The 10,753-nt window shown below is 44.1% G+C and overlaps 1 protein-coding gene across 1 annotated transcript in view; it reads right to left on the bottom strand.

Annotated features, from left to right (window-relative positions):
- Positions 1-10,443, bottom strand: part of GARS1 (glycyl-tRNA synthetase 1) — a 29,227-nt gene extending 18,784 nt beyond the window's left edge. The window contains exons 1-5 of the mRNA XM_061354789.1: positions 10,174-10,443; positions 6,351-6,452; positions 3,240-3,342; positions 2,013-2,154; positions 853-941 (exon numbers count right to left, since the gene is read on the bottom strand). Coding sequence (XP_061210773.1) covers positions 853-941; positions 2,013-2,154; positions 3,240-3,342; positions 6,351-6,452; positions 10,174-10,350 — 613 coding nt within the window. The 5' untranslated portion in view covers positions 10,351-10,443. The remainder of the gene's footprint in view (positions 1-852; positions 942-2,012; positions 2,155-3,239; positions 3,343-6,350; positions 6,453-10,173) is intronic.
- Positions 10,444-10,753: the final 310 nt, after the last annotated feature.

Below are 10,753 nucleotides of genomic sequence, written 5' to 3' on the forward strand. Positions count from 1 at the left end.
TCTCTTCCTTATATCCAATCTAAACTTCCCGTTTTAAGTTTTAACCCGTTACCCATTGTCCCATCACTACAGTCCCTAATGAAGAGTCCCTCCCCAGCATCCCTATAAGCCCCCTTCAGATACTGGAAGGCTGCTATGAGGTCTCCACGCAGCCTTCTCTTCTCCAGGCTGAACAGCCCCAACTTTCTCAGCCTGTCTTCATACGGGAGGTGCTCCAGTCCCCTGATCATCCTCATGGCCCTCCTCTGGACTTGTTCCAACAGTTCCATGTCCTTTTCTTCATGTGATTTTTCTTTGTTTAACAAATTTTAATCAATAACCAGAAGGAAGTCTTAGGACTTTGCAAACCTAAGGAATGCCTGAAGTCTACTTAGTGTTCCCAAAAGCCAGCTGAATTCCAAAGTATAAGAATGTCAGCAGCTGCCTTGTAACTAACTTCTGCATAGGGAAAGCATGCTCTGCCCCTTCATATTATCATTAAATCATTTATCAATTCTGAACAAAAAGCAACTGAAACTCAAGAAAAACAAGACTAGAATATGGCAGAGAACAAGAACCTTGTTACATAGGCAGTCCTCAACTTAAATACAGTGATCTTTTATGGCCTGATAACACAAGATAAAAAGGGACCTATTTTCTAGAAATGCTGTACCTTGCTGAAGACATTACACAACATTTGGGTGGAACTGAGAACTTAGGGGGCCATTGGTATGGTATGATTAATGAACTACAAACACAAATATAAAAGACTGGCTACACCATCTGGCCTTTCTTGAGAAAGACACTCTTTTCCCATGTTTGTACCACTGCAAGAAATCCCCAAGCCCACCCAGCCTTGGAACAAAACCAAACCTTTTAAGAGATGATCAGCACGGAAACATTCCCCATTTTTCACATCTTTCACCATGAAGTCAGCAAACTTTTCTACATGGCCAGAAGTCCTAGAAAAGACAACACAAAAAAGGAACATGAAAGCTGCCACTAGACATCTGTGGGTACTATGTGATCCCAGTGGACAGACCATTGTCAAAGAGAAGTCCTTCAATCTGCACACTCAAACTGCAGGCTTGCTCTTGTTTCAGATCACAGATTCATATTAAGCAGTACCATCCCACAGAAAATCTGATCTGGGAGAAGTATCAATGTATCTAAAAATCTTCAAATGTCTCATTAAGATGACTCTTAGTGCTTCTAGAAACTGAACTGTGATTGAAGCAAGACATAGATGCAGTTGTGAAGAGTAACCAGTAATTCAGGTGGACAGATTGCCACTACTTTACACCAGTGATCCATGAAAGCTGCCCATTATGCTGTGACCCACAGAAAGTAATGCAGTTGACTCAGCTCAGGCTCTCTGTTTGAGAGCTCCTGACATACTTAACAAACCTGTGGGTAGCGTTAGCAGAGGCACATGGAAGTGAAAGGGTTCAGAGTCTGAACTATGCTCTCACTCTGGAAGACGGTCCCTCTACCTGGTCAATAGTCCCTCTACCTGGTCTGTGGATAAAAGATGGCTTTAATCCCCAGAACTACAAAGTATCGTATGGATTCAGAGCTCAATTAACACATTGCATATTGCCAACCCTCCACAAAGAAGGGAAGGATGGCCAAGCAACCTGGCCACCATCCTAAATTACAACCAAGGTGTCCCAGATTTAGGAAAGTCACATAATCCTTTTGTCTTCTTGATCTTTCAGAAAGAGGCAATTATTTTAGGTAAGAAAAGAGGTAGTAATTCAATTAGGTAAGAAATGGCAATTTCTTACCTAGTGGAACTACTAGGTGACAACAAGACATTAGACTTGCAGACACAAGTCCCACTGTCCTCCCTGATTTATGGAACAACAGCTTCGCACGCTGACCTATGCACTGCAGTCTAATTATTTTGCACTGCAGCAAGGCATGAAATCGGGTGACCCAGTCACAAAATCTCTGTGGGTATTTTACAGAAGACTGTAAAAATCAACTATGACCAGAAATTACATGCTGCAGAACAAAAGACTCATACTTACTTCAGAACCGGCTCTGGTGTGAGCATGGTACAGTCAATCTCCAGGATTTGCTCTTCCTGAATAAAGTGCTGTCTCCATGCTTGGATGATGTTATTCTTCAAAGCACACCCAACGGGCCCAAAGTCATACAAACCACTGACACCTGCAGAGAGAAAAAGGTAAAAAAAAAAATAAAATGTGGTAGGTGTAAGATTGCATGAATCAATATTGTTTAGAGGAAATGTCCTCCCTTTTCAGCATTTCCGTCAGCTGCTTTAAGGCTGAGGTCATTTTCTGAGCATGAAGCATCAGCTTCCCTTAACTCACGACATAAAGGCTGTAAGTAAACTCTGTGAAGCACCTAGACAGACAATGCCTTATTGAGTAAACAGTACAGTTCAGCTGCAGAGCACACTGTGGCATCAGATAGTGGTAGAAGCTGAAACTGTTAAATAACTGCAATAAACAACTCTAAAAGCCACAGTCCATCCACCAATGGATTTTTTTTTTGTGGTGAGTTTTGTGGGAGCAATCTATCTGAAGGAGGAATCTGAATAATAAAAAAAAGATAAGAAATGGGCCAAAGCAGTATGTTATTGTCAGTAATAACACATACCTGCCAATCACTAATTTAGGCACAAAGATGAAAAAAAAAAAAAAAAGAAAAATCCAACAAAACAACCCAGAGTTTTTATTTCAGCATCTTAGGTAAAAAGCAGTAACCACACACGCATTGTGCTGCACTCCTGAGATGCTCAAATCAGTTCTGTGAGGAGGTTTAAGAGCCATGTGTGTTCACCTGCACCACAGAGTTCACTAAGGTAACAGGTTCTAAAGTTCACAGCAGTTTTGAGCATTACTGTGCCAAGAGAAATTCAGATAGAGATAGAATGGTCACAAGGATATAAGCTGATCACCCCCTTAAATGCCAAAACACTCTACCCTTTTGCAAAGAAACCTTCTTCTGCAATGTAATGAATGGAACACACATCCTGAAGTCCTCTCATTTATGTTCAGAAAGCAAAAGACAAAATTTGAACTCCCTCCCCACTGAAACACTTTAGGAAGGAAGAACTTTTGAAGGGCCTACAGACACAAGCAGGAAAGTCTGATGTCAACTTAAAAAAAAAACAAAACACTTTTATGTTGCATTAATATAACATTGCAAGAGTACAGCGTTTCACACAGCTAGAAGGACGAGAACATTAGCCTAAAGGGATTAAAACGTAAATTTCTTCAAAGCCGTACCTCCATAAATAGAAAAGGCTTGATCATAGAAAAACCTCCTTTTCAGAGTGTCTTCCATTTTAACTCTGTCCACAATGTCATCTTTGGGCTGTAAGGCCAGCTCCTGTAATTGAAGCAAACTGAAAGCAGTTAATAGCTCCCAATTACGGTAGGAGCAGAAATCCTCTCTATTCACCACTATAAGTCAAAAGTCTGCAAAGACCATTCTGAAACAAAGGTATCCTGCCAACATGCTCATTTTTCCAAAGAGCATGAGATTCCAAAGCAGTCACACTGAGATTCAAGCACTCAATAATGAACATTACTGTCTGAATGCAGCATTTCAGACACTTGAGGTGGACTCATCTGCCCTAACTTTCAGATAACTAAGCCTGAGCTAGCTATCCTCAGCTTTTCTTAGAATCATGGGAAAGAAATGCCAATTCCCAAAACCATTCTTCTGACTATAAACAGCTTGAAGTGACTAGACTACAAACACCTAACTCTTGGCATATATGAAGCTTTCAATCAAGTGTTACTTCCATGAAAGAATTTTGACAATGAAGATTATAAACATCATCCCTGAACTCTCCAAAGTTGCATATTTAGTTATTTGTACAAAGAATACCTATTCGCAAAATGTAGGCTTTCACAAATATGGCCCCTGCACTCAGAAAATTTAGTCAAAGAGTGTCTAAATGCCCTGATTAGATTCTGTGAAAGCGTTTTACAGCAGACCCACTATTTCACCTGAAAAACTTTGATTTCTGCAACCAATTCTGTTAGTGAACTCAAGACACTTGAAAGCTTTTCTTCAAGAAATATGTTTTGATAATTAAAGCAGGGTTAGGCCAAGAAGTTCAGCAAATTAATTCAGATCCTTGTGGCTAACGATATCATTCTGAACAGTGTTTTGGTAACAAAAAGTACTGCACAACCATTAATTTCAAACTTTTTTTTAGCACGTGCAAAGATATATAAACATAGTGTAATTTTAAAAGCACTGAACCTCTGCTGCTCCCATAACCTAGCATAAGCTAGGTTATGGATAACTGCACGAGAGACAGAGAGCACATGTGACAGCAAACACCAGAACAGTATTTTTAAAGCATGAAGAGTTAATCTATTTGGTACGCTCTGCCTAAAAACACAGCATCGCATTTCAGTGACCAGAGTCCAATAACAGAGACAATGGCTTTTGCACAGAGATGGACCGAAGGAGAACAGTGACACAAGCCAATTCTGAACTGGCAAGGAGAAATGGCCAGCAGCACAGGAGTAAACTGGAGTAGGTACAGAATCCTTTAGAGCCCCTATTACCTAAAAGAGAATAGTTAAACTGGTGGAGAAGAAACAGTCTCTTCCATCTGGCGTACGTTCATTAACGTAAATATAAGGCAGAAAAGTGCCTGTGTTTGGCTTCAAGGAGGATAAAGACCTTGTATAGGAGAAGAATCATCTATTGATTCATGATACGGTTTGAGGACATAAAGATGAGGAATTTTAAACACTCAACTGCTCTGCCTTGTTTAAAGCTTCAAATTCAGAACCACTCTGCTATCTTTAGGTAGGAATCACAGGACCTGAAAACTGTACCAGCAGCTGTTAAAACTAACGAGCATTCACACTGCTGCCTTCTGCAAACGTGCAAGTGACTGTGATGCATTGCTGGAAACACCATCACACCATCAAGATCCCTGGCAGTGTTCAAGGCTAGGTTGGACGAGGCCTTGGGTAATATGGTTTAGAGCGAGGTGTCCCTGCCCATGGCAGGGGGGTTGGAACTTGATGATCTTAAGGTCCTTTCCAACCCTAACTATTCTATGATTCTATGATTCTAAGATGGAAAGACTACATTGGAGCGCTGCATTCACAAGGGCAGATGCTGAATTTGCAAGGTCATTCTTGTATAGACTGGGATACAGCCCACACAAATTGTGTAACTGGTAAGCATGTCTCTACTCTGAAGCTTACAGGCACTCTTCCAACAGAAAAGTGGGACTCTCAGAGATACCATAGCTCCTAACTTGCCTTGCTACATGTCTCTACGTCAAGCTTCAAGGGCTATGAAATAGGACTGTGAAAACATTTATACACTACTTACTCCAGGACAACCTGGCTATCAATACAGGGTTCATGCAATGGTTTCAAACCACAGTTCTATGCTAAATACTAAGTAAAAATGACATCTTTTTACTTGGATTAAATGTATGCAAACAGGCAGCTATAACACCAGGCCTGACAGAGAATGCTGTTTGCCTCACTTGACTCTGTAGAATAAATAGGGTCAACAATTCAGGTATACTCACGTTCTCACAGTAAGTTAGTTGAAAGCAGAGGTGTGTTTATTGATTTATTCATATATTTTTAAGACTATGGCCAAATTACAATTTTTATATGGAATACAAATTAGAAAGAACCTCACAGTTTCCTGGGTGAATCTGCACACCTGACTGTTTTTATGCTTCAGGTATTTCTTTTTGTTATTTTAGCTCGAGAAGGGGAGGGAAGCTTGCAGAGTAAGGAGGTATATTTTCACTTCCTTGTTGATTTAGAAACAAAAACTTGGAATTCCATCATTCCATTTGCAGAAAGACTTTTCAGAGCCCAAACTGCCTTTAAAAAAAAAGGACACAATTTCAATACATCCCTTCCTTTAAGGCTAGAAAAACCACAGGCTACTTGAAGTGTCTCCAAAACTTTGTTTAAACTGTAACAAAGAAAATGGTTCCTAAGGAAATATAATCTATGCCACTCTGGGAATTTCAATGCTGCACAAAAGATCTGAAGATGAGACTCACTACCATGAACAGCATGTCCTCTCACTGTACACAAAAAAAATCTATACAGTAAACAAAGATCAGTGCCATATAGACTGAATTTCAACTTTGACTATGAACCACCTGAACCCATATTTATTTGTTCGCTCACTGCGATTTAATGCTAACAGACACTAGGATAATAGATGAAATTGCCACTAGTTGGAAAATGTAAAGTATTTCAGAAGTTATTCAAACAGTCCACCCTGCTGTGACTGTTTAGCCAAAATCAATATTATAAAAAAGCATGAAGTAGAGATTTCAAGGCTTTTCAGACAAATCCGTAGAACTCAAATTTAATTTTCAGACTCACCTTTGCTTCTAGGACCCTCTTCCGAGCTTTGAGCTCTGCTACAGCTTTGTCTATATCCACCTGGGGAGCTTTCTCTTCCTTCAGTTTCCGTACCAACTCTCCCTAGAAAAAAGAAGAAAAAGCGTATGACATAGTTTCTTTCTTTGAACACCACAGACAAGAGCTCGCCTCCTTTCAGCTCCTCCAGCAACCCAAAGGGAGGGTTTTGTCCTGCCTCCTCACTCTCCACAGAGGTCTCAAGAGGCTGCTTCAATTGGTAGAAGTGAGAAATACGCATTTAGTGTTAGAACAAGACATCATTGAAGAAATTCAACCCCCACACACTATTGTTAAATCCCAGACCTGTTATTAAATCTGTGTGCAAATACACTCCTGTATGTAACACTTCACAACATCAGATTTCCACGCATCCTAGTTTTCCATCTTTGAGGATGCGCTAAGTGGATTCTCAAACAGTTAACACAGGCTTTGTGCTGTTCTTCTCAGTAATAAAGCTTGTCTTCTTTCTACCCCTTTTCTTCGAAGTTTATGACCATTTTAGACTTCTTTTTCTCTATCATATCCATTCAAAACTAGACAGCAAGTACACAATTTTTAGGAGGTCTCACAGAAGACAGACATTTTCAGCCTAAGTGAAAAAAGCATTGCATTATCTGTAAAAACATTAGCTCTTAAAACTTGTCCTGTAACGTTCAGAAAGAATGGAGTGGTGGTGGTGGTGAGGTGGGAAATAAGATAAAAAAAAACACCAAAAAAAAACCCAAAGCCTAAATTTTTCAGAGCAGCAAAACCTTACAGTAGACTTACACAGAGGTCTTAACCTGAGTCAAACCACCATCACCTTGTCGTGTTTCCACAAAGGTCTGTTTGCCCTGTGGGGACAATTCTCCCCTTTCATGCCAGCAAGGTAATGCTCAACCCCTGAACACCCAACAGCATGCTCCTCTGAACATGATCCTCAGCAGTCATGCCCAGCTTGCTCTTGGAGATAAATTAAGTAAAAGTCTTCCTTTGAGTCCAGTCTTCTTCAGTCAGACCCGAGGTCTATCTTCAATTATTGAGAAGGACAAAGAAGCTGACCCAGGAAGAAAAGGCAGAGAGATGTCAATGCCTTCTCAAGTGGTATATTCTAAGAAAGGGATGCTCCGAGTTCAACATTTTACTTTCATCCTACACTTGTGTACTAAACAAAAATGAAAAAAAAAAAAAAAAGAAAAAGGAAGAAAACCCCTCCCCCCAAACAATCCAAAGATATTGCAACATTTCCACTATACCAGCTTCTGCATAAATTCTGAGCTTTTCTGACATTAGTATTACAGGCACTGAGAAACCGAAGAGAAGAGAATGCCATTCAGTAATCAGATCAGTAGAGCTAAAAGAGGTTCAGAGACTAAGGAACTCAAAGGCTAATTTTATTAATAAAACCAGGAAGACTCAAAAGACTGCATTAAAACAAACATACACAATGTAAAGAAAGAAAAATAAGAAACCTGTCAGGCTCCCTAACCCCACTGGCTACAAGAATAAACCAAATTTGCTGTTTCCTTCCTGTTAACTAGTTATACCAAAATGTGAAACTTTCACTGTCAGGCTGAGGACTTCAACTGCCATTCCCGGGTAACGTGGCAGAGGGAGGGATCTGATCTGTTTTCTTTTTTTTTTTTTTTTTTCCTCTTTTAAAGTAGTAAGTTCAAATTGCCTTTGTTGAGCGAGGGGGTCGGCAGTGGAAAAACATCAAGGCAGTTAGCAGCAAAACAGCAACTGCTGACTCAACAGAGCTTGCACCCTGCTCATTGCTGAGCATCTAAAAGCAGTGTGCAGTAACTCTTTGTCCTGATCTAGGAGAGTGCTCAGACATACACAAGGAGAAAAAAAAAAATTAATCAGAACTGCAGCGAATAATGATGTTTGCTGACAGGACTCAGTCTAATTAAAGCTACTGTCTTGAGCCCAACCCAGAGGAGGAGTACACAGCAGCACTCGATGTGGCAAATTTTGCTGCAGCTTTGTCCCATACACCAGTAAAGCAGAGAGAGGGATCCACCCCTGGATCACGGCAGCTTATTGCATCAGGCACTGCTGCAGGAAGATACGCTGCTCACTCCATAGGTTAAGAGTCCCTGAGGTTTAATTAAACATGCCTCTCCATGAGCTGATAGCCAGGGTTCACCTGCATCATAAAGTATCAACTACCCCAATTTCATTACTCCCTCCCTTTCCTCTTGTGCAAATACCTCAATGAATTGCTGCTGTCAGCTGTAAGACAAGTATCTGTGGTCCCAGCTATTCAAATTTACCCACAAACCTTTCCCTGCTACCTCACACTGATCTTTCAATCCCAAAGGCAGCCTGAAAGAAGTGGCACATTGGTACTTCAAAGGCAAATGAGAGCACCCAAGATACAGGATTTTAAAATAAATTGGCTACTTCTAGAGATCATAATTTTATTTACAGGCCCTCCTGCCAAAGCATTATGCTATACAATGATTCATAATAAAAACTCATTGAAGAACTGGTATAATTACAGAGCCATAAATCTACTCATTTAATGAGAAAACACATGCACAAACCTATGAATACATGGGACACACGCAGCTATATGTGCAGCTAAGCAGAAGACTATGGATTCAGCCACTTAAAGGAGGTATGTGGGGAACCCACACCCACAGGTCTGCTAAAGCAGGGAGGGGAACTCCCACATTCTGTGAGCAAGCTCCACTGCCATTAGCCCCACAGCAAGGGTAATAAGATCAAGATTTGCTTAGGAAGTAAAGCCAATCAAATCCTTCTCAGGTAAGAAGGAAGCTAAAGATAATAGTGAAGGAGATGGGAAAATAATGTTATGCAGCCCCAGCTAACAGGAGACAGGTACATACCTAGACAAGTAAGAATGATGAAATGGAAAATGTGCAAAGCAAATACTATTCCTTACTGCATCAGGCAAACATGCAGCTCTAAAGAATATCGTTTAGCTCCAAAACCCAGCTCTAAAGGGAAGTCACTGTGTGACCCTATGGGATAATAAACCCTATGCAGGCTGTTTTCTGAAGAAAACGTGAAGAGCCAGCCACGGGGTCCTAAGAGCATGGCAAAGTCAGCCCAAGCTCGGGCACAGAAGGAAGACACATCAAGCCCGGGAGAGGAATGCCAGGTAGACTGACGCACAGATCCAGTTCTGCAGGACAGCTCTTAACACCCTCCATCACCACGGGGAGGAGAAAGGGCAGTCCACGGGAAACCCACACACGCTCTCTTTGCCAGCCCACTCCCCCGTGATAGAGCAAGACCCACCCGAAGGGAGACACCTGCACACCCGAGGGCCAGAAGCCATTGGCAGACCCACAGTGACCCCTCTACTCATGGCTAGCGCCCAGAGGGCACCACAGTACCCCAGGGCGCGCAACTCGAGGGTCGAAAACCCGGCCCCGGGGGGCTGAGGGGCAACACCTCGTTCACTCCGCAAGTAGGGCAAACCCACCCTACGCAAGCCGGCATGGCTCTAAGGGGGGACGTTTCTCCACAGACCCGAGCCGAGGCACCGGCCAGCCGCAGTGGGGCCGGAGCTCCAGGCGGGTCTGTCACATACCCGGCCCCTCAGGGAGAATCAGGAACCCCCCCGCTTCAGGAAGATCCATCGGGTGGGTTCCCCTGGGTGGGTGTCGCCACCTCAGGCAGGTCCCCCTGGGCGAGCGTTCCCCCTTCAGGCGGGTCCTCCCCGCCGGGTGTTCCGTGTCCAACCCCGGCAGCCGTCAGCCACCATCCGCCGCAGCGGGACTCCCCTCAGCCGCGTTCCCCCCAGGTCAGCGGGGCCAAGGCGGGTTACCTGGTGCCGCACCGCCTGCCGCAGGGGCGCGAGGAGCGCCTCGGCTTGCGGACCGTCCATGGGGGTCGCGGCCGGGGCGTGCCGAGAGCGAAGCGGGCCGGCAGCAGCGGGCGGGCAGGCGATGCGGCGCAGGAGGCGCAGCAGGGCGGGCAGGACGCTACGGGGCGGCAGCGGCATGGAGAGGCGCGGCACGCCGCCCTGCCCCCCGCCGCATGATGAAATCCCGTCCGGCGTAAAGCCGGCCCGCGCACGGCCGCCGCACTTTCAGCACAGCCAGCAGCAGCCGCCAGCGGCAGCAGCACCCCAACGCAGATTCGGCACAGCAGAGCGCGGTGCAGCCAGCGGGCCGGCAGGGGGCGCGCGGGAATGCCCCCCCGCGCGGGCTCCGGGACCAGGCTGCTCATGCGCAGCAACACTGGCCCCGTACACCCCTCTCCGCGGCGTGTTGCGGAGTGGGGGTACGGAGTGCGCGTGCTCCAGGGGGTACTGCTCCCTATCCCCCCTGCGGTGACACTTGTCCCTGGGAGGCACATACCCTGCCGTAGACCCCCCCCACAGTCCGCCCCGCACGAAGGCTCTG

This window comes from Neopsephotus bourkii, unplaced genomic scaffold, assembly GCF_033783945.1.
Source record: "Neopsephotus bourkii isolate Nb327-2 ecotype Australia unplaced genomic scaffold, CSIRO-AGI_Nbou_v1 NB_745, whole genome shotgun sequence".
Taxonomy (NCBI): Eukaryota; Metazoa; Chordata; class Aves; order Psittaciformes; family Psittacidae; genus Neopsephotus; species Neopsephotus bourkii.